Source organism: Polypterus senegalus, chromosome 18 (assembly GCF_016835505.1).
Source record: "Polypterus senegalus isolate Bchr_013 chromosome 18, ASM1683550v1, whole genome shotgun sequence".
Classification (NCBI taxonomy): Eukaryota; Metazoa; Chordata; class Cladistia; order Polypteriformes; family Polypteridae; genus Polypterus; species Polypterus senegalus.
Window position 1 is genome coordinate 15,557,522 of NC_053171.1, and position 14,735 is coordinate 15,572,256.

The 14,735-nt window shown below is 40.8% G+C and overlaps 1 protein-coding gene across 3 annotated transcripts in view; it reads left to right on the forward strand.

Moving 5' to 3' along the window:
* kif26ab (kinesin family member 26Ab) overlaps positions 1 to 11,102 on the forward strand; it is a 202,925-nt gene extending 191,823 nt beyond the window's left edge. For all 3 annotated transcript variants that reach the window (XM_039742348.1, XM_039742349.1, XM_039742350.1), the window contains 4 exons: positions 5,179 to 5,372; positions 5,703 to 5,723; positions 7,439 to 7,589; positions 9,486 to 11,102. In XM_039742348.1, coding sequence (XP_039598282.1) covers positions 5,179 to 5,372; positions 5,703 to 5,723; positions 7,439 to 7,589; positions 9,486 to 9,664 — 545 coding nt within the window. In that variant the 3' untranslated portion in view covers positions 9,665 to 11,102. The remainder of the gene's footprint in view (positions 1 to 5,178; positions 5,373 to 5,702; positions 5,724 to 7,438; positions 7,590 to 9,485) is intronic.
* The last annotated feature ends 3,633 nt before the right edge of the window (positions 11,103 to 14,735 follow it).

Here is a 14,735-nt window from a genome sequence, read left to right on the forward strand (position 1 = left end):
AAACCGTCCTCCTGGGGCTGTAAGGATGCCATGCTGATCAGTGCATGAAACCTCCCAAAACCATCTGTCCGTACAGTGACCATCTTATAAACTGTATAAACCTCATATTATGGACTCTAGTGTGCAAAGATATCACCTGTCAAAAAATCAGCTTGTCTGGTTTGGAAAGTGCGCTGTTAACCACAACACACCGACAGCACATCACCCTACACTCCTGTTTCTGCTGCTAGTCCTTAGGTTATTTTAATGACATACATTTCAAAATGATTACTATTTATGGTTGAGAAAACGGCATTAGACGTAAATCACATGTCACATACAGGTGCTGGTCATAAAATTAGAATATCATGACAAAGTTGATTTATTTCAGTAATTCCATTCAAAAAGTGAAACTTGTATATTAGATTCATTCATTACACACAGACTGATGTATTTCAAATGTTTATTTCTTTTAATTTTGATGATTATAACTGACAACTAATGAAAGTCCCAAATTCAGTATCTCAGAAAATTAGAATATCAATTAAGACCAATGCCAAAAAAGGACTTTTAGAAATGTTGGCCAACTGAAAGGTATGAACATGAAAAGTATGAGCATGTACAGCACTCAATATTTAGTTGGGGCTCCTTTGGCCTGGATTACTGCAGCAATGTGGCGTGGCATGGAGTCGATCAGTCTGTGGCACTGCTCAGGTGTTATGAGAGCCCATGTTGCTCTGATAGTGGCCTTCAGCTCTTCTGAATTGTTGGGTCTGGCGTATTGCATCTTCCTCTTCACAATACCCCATAGATTTTCTATGGGGTTAAGGTCAGCGAGTTTGCTGGCCAATCAAGAACAGGGATACCATGGTCCTTAAACCAGGTACTGGTAGCTTTGGCACTTTGTGCAGGTGCCAGGTCCTGTTGGAAAATGAAATCTGCATCTCCATAAAGTTCGTCAGCAGCAGGAAGCATGAAGTGCTCTAAAACTTCCTGGTAGACAGCTGTGTTGACCTTGGACCTCAGAAAACACAATGGACCAACACCAGCAGATGACATGGCACCCCAAACCATCACTGACTGTGGAAACTTTACACTGGACCTCAAGCAACGTGGATTCTGTGCCTCTCCTCTCTTCCTCCAGACTCTGGGACCTTGATTTCCAAAGGAAATGCAAAATTTACTTTCATCAGAGAACATAACTTTGGACCACTCAGCAGCAGTTTTGTCTTTAGCCCAGGCGAGACACTTCTGACGCTGTCTCTTGTTCAAGAGTGGCTTGACACAAGGAATGCGACAGCTGAAACCCATGTCTTGCATACGTCTGTGCCTGGTGGTTCTTGAAGCACTGACTCCAGCTGCAGTCCACTCTTTGTGAATCTCCCCCACAGTTTTGTTTCACAATCCTCTCCAGGGTGCGGTTATCCCTATTGCTTGTACACTTTTTCTACCACATCTTGTCCTTCCCTTCGCCTCTCTATTAATGTGCTTGGACACAGAGCTCTGTGAACAGCCAGCCTCTTTAGCAATGACCTTTTGTGTCTTGCCCTCCTTGTGCAAGGTGTCAATGGTCGTCTTTTGGACAACTGTCAAGTCAGCAGTCTTCCCCATGATTGTGTAGCCTACAGAACTAGACTGAGAGACCATTTAAAGGCTTTTGCAGGTGTTTTGAGTTAATTAGCTGATTAGAGTGTGGCACCAGGTGTCTTCAATATTGAACCTTTTCACAATATTCTAATTTTCTGAGATACTGAATTTGGGACTTTCATTAGTTGTCAGTTATAATCATCAAAATTAAAAGAAATAAACATTTGAAATACATCAGTCTGTGTGTAATGAATGAATCTAATATACAAGTTTCACTTTTTGAATGGAATTACTGAAATAAATCAACTTTGTCATGATATTCTAATTTTATGACCAGCACCTGTACTTTGCAAATGTCACCCTTGCACTTGAGCCCAGATCCCTCCTGATCCTGACGTGGTGGTCTCCTCCTTATACTTGCCCTGTATGCAGTGTTGCCATTGCTTTGGTCTGGGTTACCCGACTTTACAGTGTCCTGCTCATTACTTTCTATTCACAGCACTTTTGTGGTGTGTGTCATGCTTTCTACTTTTATACTTTGCTTTAATTTCTTTCCCAGTTGTATAGACATGCTGAATCAACAGTAAATGCATGTGTGCCACACGACCATTTAAGACCTCCATCCTCCTCTTTGTGACATGTTTAACTAGAGCAGCACACGGGTCTTTGACAGAGCTGGTGCAGGATCTGAAATTACCAGTGAAGCCATTTAAACTGAATTATATACTTTAAGGTTCTTGGTATTTTAATTTTTTGCAAATTCAGTGTTATGTAAATTCAATATTATTATGATGAGACAGGCACCCAGTCCAGGGCAGTTTCCTGGTCTGTGCCCAGTGCTACTGGTATAGGCTCCTGGCCCCTAATTGAAATGAGCTCAAGTATGATATTACATCATATTAAAACATGAAGGAGTTACAACTAAGCACCTGCACGAACATGAAATGAAGTTTAAAGCAGTTGTTTTAATTTACAGGGTGGTCCAGATCTAATTATGCAGATCCAGATCATCTGGATGACTTTGATTTATGCGGGGACGATTCCAGTTCGGTGCGAAGACGATTCTTCATGTCGTCAGTTCGCACTCTTCTCGATGGTCTGGGATTTTTTGGGTGATTTTCTATGTAATAAATTTATAAAGTTATAGTGTAATGAAAATTGCATAATTAGATCTGGACCACCCTATATTATGGAATGCTATATGGCAGAGTGGGGTCGGCACTATTGGCTCATAGCACCACTGGCCTGGATTCAGAGGGTAACCTGCTCCTGTTTTAAGTGGATTTTCCATGTTTTTCTCGTATCCACGTGGGTTTGCTCAGGGTTCACAAAACGAATGGCTGTTCGCACAGTAGCAAGTGTGTTTGTAAAATAACTAGACGTTTGGCTCCCAGGAATTGAGCTATCTCTGTAAATTAAATTGTAAGACACTCTGTCTGTCTTTTGAGATTTCTGACTTAGTTTAATGTTGTTTGTCCATTTTTTTACACTAAGGACATCATTTCAACCTTCGGGTCACGTCTTGTCAATCTGTTTGTTTGCCAACGTCACAAAAACGGTCCAACCAGCTTTCATAAAACTTTGTATGTAGGTTGCCATCGGTCCAAATTCAATTATAGGTTATATGGCATTTTAGAAAATTCATTGGGGGTTTAAAGGATAAAATCAGTATTTTGCAAGTCAAAGTTATTTGTTCACAAATATGGTATATATGGATGTGCCAAGTGAAATTGTGTTCCAAAGTCCAGAGATTTCTATTAATTTTTTTAAAAAGTACAGTATCTTGCTTGCACTGGCATTTTACATTGGAGTTAATGAGGCAGGGTATAGGCGGTAATCAAAAGCCATCAAACTTACCAAATACATAACATTTTTTAAGCCAAGAGAGCTATGGAGTATTGATCTGCATCTTGCGATTGCACACGTTGTAAAATACATGTCATACATGTTATACATGTCATTTTTGACCAAAAAAAAACACCCACACCAATATTATGAGATCCAGCCATTTTAAAAAGAAGACAGAAGAAATTTTGCATGTATAATAAAACTAAACCAACTTAAAATTAAGGCTACATGACGTTTTAAAAATGTAATCAGGAAGGGTGGTTGTAATGGGTTATGTGTTTAATGCATCACTGCAAAACGGTGGAGTGAACGTTCATGACATTTTGAAAGGACTTTAAGGTCTTTTAAAAGTTCAGTTGAGAAACTGGGTTGTTATTTGGTGCAAAACCAAAACTGCGTTATTAGCTCAGGTAATAAATTTGGCATATTGTTTAGGTTTGGCCCTACCTACAGTGAAGGTGAGACACTGCATGTCAGTGATGCAACAGATATGATGACACTTAATATGGTGTGACAGGGATGAACACAAAAATCACACATAACTCAAAAATGTCTGTCTTTGTCACAGAATGCTGTATTTATATCATTGTTCATACAATTTAAAACATCACCATCATGGAGTTTCAAGGATTCCATTAGGACTTGTAATGGAAGAACCAACACCACAAAGACCTCAAAAAACAGCTAAATGGATGTTCACGACATTTTGTGTACATATTAGTTAAGTTGGTTTACGAGTTTCAGCTCACCTGCCATATCAATGTTTCAGTTATTGAACAAGCCATCTCGTTTAATAAATATTTAATAATGAAACCATGAAATACAAAGAAGTAGTGTCCATGGTGCCAACACAGCAAGGGGCTACTAAAGAAATGGAATCCAATTAGAGACAAAAGGAAAAAATTCTAAATTAACGAGGGCAGACACACAGATAGAGAGGTAATGCAGATGATGGATGGAACAACCAGCAATGACAAACGAGCCAACATTTAAAGGAATACTCCACCAAAAATTATATATTTTTATGTTACTTACAACATGTACTTTGTAGTGCTGGTCCAGAATTTTTTAATCTCTTGTTTTCTTGGAGAAAGAACATAAGAAAATTCTTATAGAATGGGATCCAATTTTGACCAATAATGAAAAATGCTGAGAGAAATATCCATGAAAAATAAAAAAAAAAACCTTGTGTTACTTGTTTGTAGCTCAAGACATACAAAGCAAAAACTGTTTTGCTTAAAAGTTGTTACATAGTTCCTTCCTGAATTATCATCAGGTATATAAACAACCTTTGGAACTGAATACAGGACACTTGACCAGCTAATGACGGGGAGAGGTGGATCTTCAAGCCTAAAGGTCCCTCTCATGAGTCTTTGAGTTTCCTATTTATTGTTTATTCTTTCATGGATGTTTTTTGCAACATTTGCCATTGTCCAGCATTGGTCACCATTGGATCCCATTTTATGAGAATCTCTTTATTTATAAACTTTCTCCAAGAATACAAGCAAATATTTTTTTTTTCTCCACCACTGCTACAAAGTACATGGGGTAACATATAAAAATATCATTTTGGGTGAAGTATTCTTATTAAAAACACATCAATATTTGCTTTTTTACTTTAACACCTTATACAAAAATACCTGGGCAACACTGCATACTTCAGCTAATATGCATTACAAAAATGGCACATAGTGTATGTTTGAGGATATTATGACTTGGGCATTTTTAAGGGATTCAGTTGTCACTTTTGTCGCCCTCTTTCAGGCCTCCAGCGACGTCGCCTCATTCCCACCCCCATGCCCGACACGTCATCCCTGGGGAGGAAGCCAAGCACGACAGGCCAGTGGGTTGACTTGCCACCTCTAGCCGGGACCCTGAAAGAGCCCTTTGAAATCAAAGTCTACGAGATTGATGATGTGGAGCGGCTCCAGAGACATCGCCTGGAGGAGAGTGCCGAGGTGAGCTTCACTGACAAGACTGCATGTGCATGGCTGCCTTATGTTAACAAATGGGCAGGAAACAAAGCTTGTACCTTGAATGCTGAATAAGCTGATATCTTTCTTATGCTGGCAAAGATGCAGAACAACAGAATGAAAAACCTGAAATAAAATAGCAAAGTAAGATCAGCCATTGTACTGCAGATGTGAGGTTTTAATGTTGGCATGGCTGGAGTGAGATCTTAAGAGAATTCAGACCCGGTGCACCTGGTGGACCAAATATGAGATTCAAATGATAAAAGTCAAATATAGAATGTCCCCTTAATGCTGTTCTCTTCTCTTTATTTACAGCCATTCGAAGATGTTGAAAAGGTAAGTGTTGTGAATCTTTATTACTTCTTGGTTTTGTACCAATTCTTTGGATAATTTTGAGTTTGATTCCTTTTTTTTAATTTTATGATTGAGTTGGTATGCTGCCGCCATTTTGGTGTGGTCTATTGTATTTCAGTGACTATCTTAGTTAGAAAAAGAAAAAAAAATACATACTTTTTCTTATGACTGTAGCAGAGTACAGTATATCTTTTATTTATATATATATATATATATATATATATATATATATATATATATATATATATATATATATATATATATATATATATATATATATATATATATAATGTGTAAGTTGTGCATCTGGAACATCTGCATTTTTATCTATCCTGCTGCAGTCCAGTTTGTCCTCTTCTCAAGACACCCTAGTATGAAGTCTTCAGTCTCTTGGCAACTGTCACATGGAACAGTAGTCTTCATTCTGCAGAAAAAAATGTATATATTTATTTATTAGTTCCTTGATAAAGTTTAATTCTGGCCATTGTTGAACCCCAAAATGAACTTTAAGAATGCCAGTCCTTGCAACCCAAGTGAACAGAATAACAGGTTTCAGCAGTGCTAATGCAATTAAAAAGATTTCTCTAATAACCCATTTAAACATAACAAACTAACGATAAGCTAAGGGAGTTGACCATTGGAACACTGAAGGAATGGCTGTTGAAAATGGGGCTTTGCAGTCACATATGAATAATACATTAAAATTAGTCATTTCAAGCAGTAATATCTATCTATCTATCTATCTATCTATCTATCTATCTATCTATCTATCTATCTATCTATCTATCTAACTAGTGCAGCACATCATACAAAACATAACATAGCAAAACATAACTTAACATAACCTATAACATAACACAATATAATGTAGCATAGTGCAACACAAAATACAATCTACATGAACTCAAGCAACTTGCACAACATATCTATCAATATTCTATAGTGCCTTGCACATCAAAACTATTATATAGTACCTTTCATTTCTATCAATCTATCTGTTACACACAGAAATGAGTATATAGTTTTGCAGTGCTTGCAAAATAATTGTTACAAAAGATTTCTCAGGAGTGAGAAACTTTTTTTATCCAACCTCTTCAGATACTTTAAAAGAATACGACTTTTTCTATGATGTTAGCTACTCAAAGATGTTCTTCTAAAAATGTTACCACATAATTTCCCCACATAAAGACTTTTGCCATCATTATGCTGATCCCCTCTTCAGGACCATGGATAGCAGCTAGCCAGGTTCACGGCTGTGGTGGTTTTCTGTCTTTAAAACCAGCATCCTTTTTTACACTTCTGAAATTAAATTTCACGATGGCAGTACCACAGTCTCAAATGGTGAAACTGTGGGCCTCATGGCAAGGGCAGGAATCCAGAAGGGACAAGGCTTAAAGTGGTAGTTGTTACATCAGTCAACCACATATTTTAATACTTCTCTTGACCCTGTAATAGAGAACACTGGTTCAAAAATAGATGACTATTTTAATCACTGTATTGTCCTTGTCACTGTCAGCCCAGTGGTCTCAATCCCTGGCAGCACATTTATACAGGATATGCTGTGAAATAGGGGAGCACAACAATATGTGCACTTTGATAAAAGTCAAGAATCAATTGAGGCCATTTCATCAGTTGCTTAATCCTTCCCAGAGTCTGCTGTGGCTCGATTTCATATCCACTTCACGTCTTTTTTACAGGGCCTGCTGTACTTCAATGCAAAACTGAAGCTGCTAGAGCGACGGCAACAACAGATTAAGGAGCTGAAGAAGAAGCATGAAATACTGAAGGAGGAGCTGGAGGGTACAAAGCAGAGGCTGATGATGGATCCCGGCAAGTGGCTAGGAGAGTGTGAGTATCGGCTTGCCGAGTCCTTCTCTGTTGGGGGAGGGGTGTGAACCGATGATGGTGGGAATGTGAGTTGCATGCTCAGAATGGCAGCTCCTCACATCTGCCTCGCAGTTGTCTGGGATTTGCCTATTCTGTTGCTGAGGCCTAACATCCTCTTGCTGTTTGTAGATGGGAGAGGGTTTTCCTGTAATGCAGCTTTTTGGAGTAAATGAGTTGACAAAAGCTTCTTTGGCACCTTTCAGGGAGGCGCTATTCTCCGGCTGCAAGTTGCTTGTCCTGAATAGCCAAGCAGTTCTTAAGGGAAATCAAATTGCATTTTATGAAAAGTATGGGACACGGGCATTTGAAGGCACTTTACAAGCCATAACGAGAGCTTTTTGGCCAGCCAGTGTCTTTCACCAGTGTTGTAATTAACTGGAAAGACATGTTGTGAGTGTTCAGCAAAGGGTGCCCATTCACTTAGGAACCCATGGTAGTCCATGATTGCCAGTCCTTTAGGTTGGACAGGGAGGCTTAGTGAAGCCATGAAAGAAAATCAAGCCACCATGAAGACCTATTCCAAAAATTGTCAAGTAACAGACATGACCACTGAACTCTAGTAATGCTGAAAATAACACTGAACTAGCAGTGAAGATTTAGGGGAAGAGTGCCTAGCTTGCTTTTAAATGCTCGACATAGTCTCAAATGAAACATACCAAGGAAACCTGCGGATCAGCACGTCTTCTAATCCAGCCAGTCATAACTGCTCTTTTGAGGGAGCTAGGGGGCTTTCTTCTTGGGCAAGAGCAACAGGAATGCCCCAGGTCTTAAGCCAGCTCTGAGCTTCAGACTGTTGTACTCCTATTTCATAATATTGGGACAATAACCTATATGTAAATTTCAAATAAAAGTATGTTTTACAGAAAATCATAGACTAATCTGACTAAATATACATTTACTTCTTGTCTACTGATTACAAGTAGAGAAGTGGACCCTCTTGGGTCCGCAGCCCCTCTCAGTGTATGAGTACTAGACAACTACTGGAAGTTGACTGACCACCTGCTCTTTCTGGAAGAGTTTTAGCTTCCCCCCCCTTTGGTGTTGAACCTCATCATGTCTCTAACATTTATAAGGGGTCTGCCGGTCATTAACATGTCATATACATCAACCCTATCTATCTGTCTATCTATCCATTATATAGTACCTTTCATGTCTATCCATCTATCTAGTTATGAATGAGATAGATTTTAATGAATGTCACAAGTTGATATAACATTACTGACTTCTTTCTTTCTTTACATAATATAACACTTTTCATTTAACTGTATCTTCCAAACTGATGTAACATTACTAATTTCTTTCTTTATTTGTATTATATAGTGCCTTTCATTTAACTGTATGCCACACAGTGATTTAATATTACTGGATTATTTTTTCTTTATTATGCTTTTAAGTGTGTGTGCTTTTTTGTTTACTTATCATTATTGGTTTCTTTCTTTATTTGCATACATATTACCTTTCATTTTATGGCATGTTATAAAGTGGTTTAACATTACCGCTTTCTTTCTTTATTTCTTTATATTTAGTTTTTCTCCTTTACGATGAATGCCACAAACTGATTTATTGATAATTAGCACAAAAGTAATACTGAATGTCAAAACTGATTTAATATTACTGTTTTTGACTTTATTTCTCTTATATAGCAACACGACTGAACATTTTTTTTTCTTTTTTTGCATGGTACAGCACCCCTCATTTTGCATTACATAGCACCTTTTATTGTGATGAATGTCAGATTGATTTAACATCAGTGGTTTCTTCTTCCCTTTGTTTCCGTTATGTAGCACCTTTCATCTCAAATGATCCTTTTCCTATTGTTTCTTTCCTTTTTCTTCCCCTCTCACTTGTCCTCAACAGTCGAAGTTGATCCGAGTCTGGACAAGGAGTCACAGGAGTACCTGGAGGCCCTGGAGCAGGCCACAGAGGACTTGGAGTATTGCGTCAATCTATGCAAGTCACACGTCATGATGGTGACCTGTTTTGACATTGGTGTGGTCTCCGACAGCCCAGAGGGGCTACGGGAGGTTGAGGTGTGAAGAGCAGAATGCGAGCGAATGAGAAAAAAATGGAGGAACGCAAGGAAGGACTGCGAGCAGAAGACATTGAGAAGCGTAATGCAAAGCCATTTTTTTGAGGGTAGAGAAGACAGTATTACCTACAGACACACAAACTGACAGACAGAGCGTCGAGGTGAGTGAATGGCAGATGACGGGACATGAATGTGACGGGGGACCAGAGGAGCAGAGGCAGGACAAGGAGGGCTGAAGTGAAGATGTACTGGACGGTGCCACAAAGCCACTCGCGCCGAGTCGAGAGACAGACGGTGGACACAAAACCTGCAAGTGCCTTGGAATTTTTGGGTGATTTTGAGTACCTGCTATTTTGTATTGGTGCTAGTATTAAAACCAGCATACCTAAGCAAACCGAGAGCGTATTTAAAGAAGTATTTTATATGGGATTGTATAGTGTATTTATATGAGTATACAGTATGGACAACAAAAAAGTAGCAAAAAAAGCAATAAGTTTATGATTATTGCATCACAGACTTTGCCTTTCATGTCAAACCTCAGAAGTTATACAATGGGTCATAAAGCCTTTAAAATTTCTCCTCTTTTTTTTTTTTTCCTTCTGGTGACATTGGACCCTCTGGTGGGGGGCGGGGTGTCCTCTCGGCCGGGGTGGTGGGCACCCTAACAGCACCTCCGATGACGTTGGCACAGCTGTCCACCTTCTTTTTAGATTTTGCCTTGTGGTTGCTGCCAGTGCAGAGTCCCAGAATGGGGGTCGGGTGGTGAATGGCAACCCAGTATCCTAAGGTGCTCAGCCTTGCACTATGCACGTCCCGCCTCGGCCGGGGTTGGTGGGGGGAGTTTCAGGTGACGTCAGGGGTGCAGTGACCCAAAACCAAATTTGCAGATGACCAACGCTTTCATCACTTTATTCATAACATTTTGGAAATAAGGGAAGAATTTTCAAGCAGCTTTTGCCCATCTGACTGGAAGATCAGTCAGCACATCGGTCAGCGTTGGAGTGTCCGCCTGATGTGAGGAGACCTCAAGGCATTTGGAGAGCACAACGCAAACGAGAGAGCCACACGCTGGACGATCCACTCTCAGGCCCTACTGGAGATGCTGCATGGTATTTGGCGATCCTCTTTGATTTGTGGTTTTTATTTTTATTCTTTTTTTCTTTTTTTTTTGGTATTGTGTGGTGAACGATTATTCTGACAAGCGATTTGCCAAACAGTTTTGTTTTATCTAAAACAACGGACTCGCCAATGGCCTACTGCCTTCATTGGGGTGATGGCCGGATGGATGACTTTACACTACCAATGGATGTAATATTGCATTTCATATCAGATCATATTTTCTACGATCATTCTTTTGTATGGGATTTTGGAGATCCTTTGTAAAAATGTACAGTAAGGCAGCTTGCATCAGCTTCTTCTTGTGAATAATAAGATTAATAAAAAAATGTCTGTTCTTAAATCTGTGCCTGTGAAAATGTTATTAAGGACATCCACGCTGGGGCTGCTGCCCTGTCTGGCCATCTAACACCTACGGCCTTTCCTATCTATCTATCTATCTATCTATCTATCTATCTATCTATCTATCTATCTATCTATCTATCTATCTATTATATAGTACTTTATCTATCTATATATTATATAGTGCCTTTCCTATCTATCTATCTATCTATTATATAGTACTTTATCTATCTATATATTATATAGTGCCTTTCATATCTATCTATCTATCTATTATATAGTGTATTAGTTTTATCCAGCTATTTTTTTATAGTTTTATTGAATTTATGTAAAGCGTGTAACATTCCATACAATCAAGTCAAACTAAATAAAACCAAATTCAAATCAACAACCCACACCCATGAGAAAGACAGTAAGGCCAACAGCCAGAGTAAAACTTCTGAGAACAGTACAGAGGGAAAGGAGTCTTTCTCCCCAATATAAGTGCTTATTCTAAAATGTTATTGATCATATCCTGCCAGGTTTTTTTGAGGTGTGAATTTGATTTTTTTCAATTTCAGATAGCATATAATATCAGTTACCCACTGACTTAACAGAGGAGGGTTAGGATTCTTCCAGTTGACCAAGATAAGTCTACGTGCCTATAGTGTCATAAAGGTAATTGCAGTTTGTTTGTCCTTCTCCACTGTAAGCCCCTCTGTGAGCCCACCAAACACAGCTGTTAGTGGATTAGGAGGAATTGTGATGCCAAGGCTGTCTGAAGGGCATTTAAAGATTTTTGCCTGGAATGATGTTAATTTGGTGCAGGCCCAAAACATGTGGCCTAGTGAGGCTGGAGCTCCACTGCAACGTTCACAGGTTGGATCAATTTTGGACAATCTTACACGAGACAGATGCGCTCAATAAAAATATTAAGTTGAATAATTGAATGCTTTGCATATCTGGAGCTATTTCTTATTGTTCATTGAAGTGGGCCTTGTAGTCTCCTATGTAGCGGGGAGAAAGTGCCAGGATGGGCTCCATTCCCCCCATGACCCTGAATTCAATGGAGTGGCTCTGGCGATGCCTGATGTGAATGGCGCTATAAACAATCAGCAATATCCGCTTCATGCTGGGTCGTGTATCGTGGTGGAGAATGAATTCCTCTTTGGAGACTTGCTATGTGATTTTTTACACATCCAGCAAGACTTTAGCTCATTCTTCTCATTTGGTTCATTTCTCACCATCTTATTTTGAAAGGCCCTGTAGTGGCAGGGTGGGCACTTGCCGTGCCCCAGATCCCCCTAGGACAGGCTCCAGGCCTAAACCCCACCCACTCATGACCATGAACTGGCTTCAGTGGAGCCCAACACCAACAGCACGATAAAAGATGCAAGAAACGAATGAACCTGGGCCGTGTGATGGCGTCACTCTATAGAGATGTGCTTCTCCTAAAACAAAGATGAGGTGACAAGGCCTGAAGTGACAATGTCATTGACAAGACCAGTGACGGATAAGCAGCCACATGTCGCACTGAATGCCACAGCTCGGAAATATGCGAGGAATTACATTTCAAGGACAATGCCGAGCAGCACTGAAGGATCCTGCGGATTCGCATTGCATTTCAAATACAGCTGTGGGAGCTGTCAAAGGGGGCTTAAAGACTATCCGGTTAAAAATAAAGTCGCAGAGACAAATAGCACTTTAAAATAAAAAATAAAAACAAACCTGCAAGGGGCAGCGAGAGCTAGCAGCGCATAAAGGTCTCTGAAGAGAGAGGAGGCCACGGGGGCCAAATATCACTGGCACTTGAAACCGAAAATCTCCTGAAAAGCAGCCCAACGCCATGCCGTTTATGTCGGTACACAGCATTCGAATGCAGAGACCCTCAAGATCAGAGGACTCTTCTGATTCTGTGCTACATGGGGGCCGCGGCCTTACAGGACATTTCCACTCACAGAGTGGCGGCTACGTCTTATGTGTTGTTTGGCACAAACAAGTAAAAATACACAACAAGCTGAACCAAACAAAGACGCTGTATACGTTGACGTGTGTGTAATCGATTGCATTACATACAATGCTGGAAATGGGTTCCGTTTTCTGACAGACACATTTCGACGCGGTGCCCCATGTTCCTAAGTGTATTGGCAAGCATCACAGGGGGAGTAGCAGGAATTTCACTTTGGATGTTTTCCTTCAAATCTTCCACAGTGCCAGGCTTGTTCCGATAGACTTTTCCTTTGAGCAGACCCCAAAGGAAGAAGTCTGGTGTTGTCAGATCTGGCGACCGTGGTAGCAAAAGCCCCTTTGAAATGACCCTGTTGCCAAAGATGCACTCGGTTTCTGCCATGCTCCTTGCCGATGTGTGGCACGTTGCTCCATCTTTCTGAAGTAACTTTCCGTTAACTCACGATCTTCAAGTTGACTCTGACATCGCTTAAACGAATTGGTGACCCGATAGGTTCGGGCCATGAAGACGCGCTGCTCAGTACTGTGCTGTACACTGCCATCCTGATGAGAAGTCGAGTGACTGAGTGAAGGGGTACGGGCGGTAGGCACCCAGAATTTGCAAACGGAGGTTAAACTTCACGACGGCTGTCCAGCGCCTACCTTATCGTTCCGACGCAGTTGGCAACCCGGCTTATTCGAAGCTCCATATAATGAGGAGCACATTGCACATTGTTTTGTTCAGATTGCTTTGTTATTACAGAATATTCGGGGGTCTCTGTCAAGTGAATCTCCCCGTACATTATTGCATTATTCCCCAGTAATGATTTTGCAGACACACTGCCGGCCACAGCTATGGAGGCCGAGATTAAACACGGGCATAGCATGCAGTCAAGTGACAAGAATGAAACGGACATTGTAGGCACACATCGAATCTTGCATGTGCGGAGGGGTATATTGAATAGGGTCACAGGGGGCCAGTGGCTATCTTAGCACCACTGGGTGGGTGGCACAGAAGTCCTGCGCAGGGCTCACGTGGCCGTCAACGTAAAAAACAAGGGCGCTGTGTGCAATCCTGGGACAGAAGACTGTCAACGAAGGGACTGTTTACTTTTAATCCAATTATTTGCTGTAGGCAAAGAACAGACATTTATTAAACAGCTGCTCAAAGTAGCCAGCCCAGCGTGTCACAACTGCAGCGTCACCTGTAAGGACACAGACCATAGATGGTGGTCACTTGCTCACAGACTCCTCTAACAAACGCCTCCTAATCTGCCCTCAGAGCTCTTCCAGCCGTCCTTCTCAGTTCCCGGTACAGACCGGAGTTGTCATGGAGCCGTGTGCTGCGACTCCTCTCGATGATATCCAGAGAGCCCTGCGAGATAAAACAGATGTTGAGAGATGCAACACCTCCTTCTGGGGACACCGGTAACACCAACACAACCCTCGGCACCCTTCAGGGTCTTCTCACCAAAGGTCTCCGACATCACATTTGGATTGACAGTTGCACCCAAGTCCATAAGCTCCTCACACTCACTGCATGCAAACTTGGTAGAAACAGCCTGGTCTTGGGGTCTGCCCAGCTCCAGTCTCATTTTCCTAGAAGGTGGTAGCCTACTGGACCTACGCTGGAGCTTCAGAGTAACACAAACAAGTCTGCGTTCAGAATTCACTTTTATAGATCCTGCAGCTTT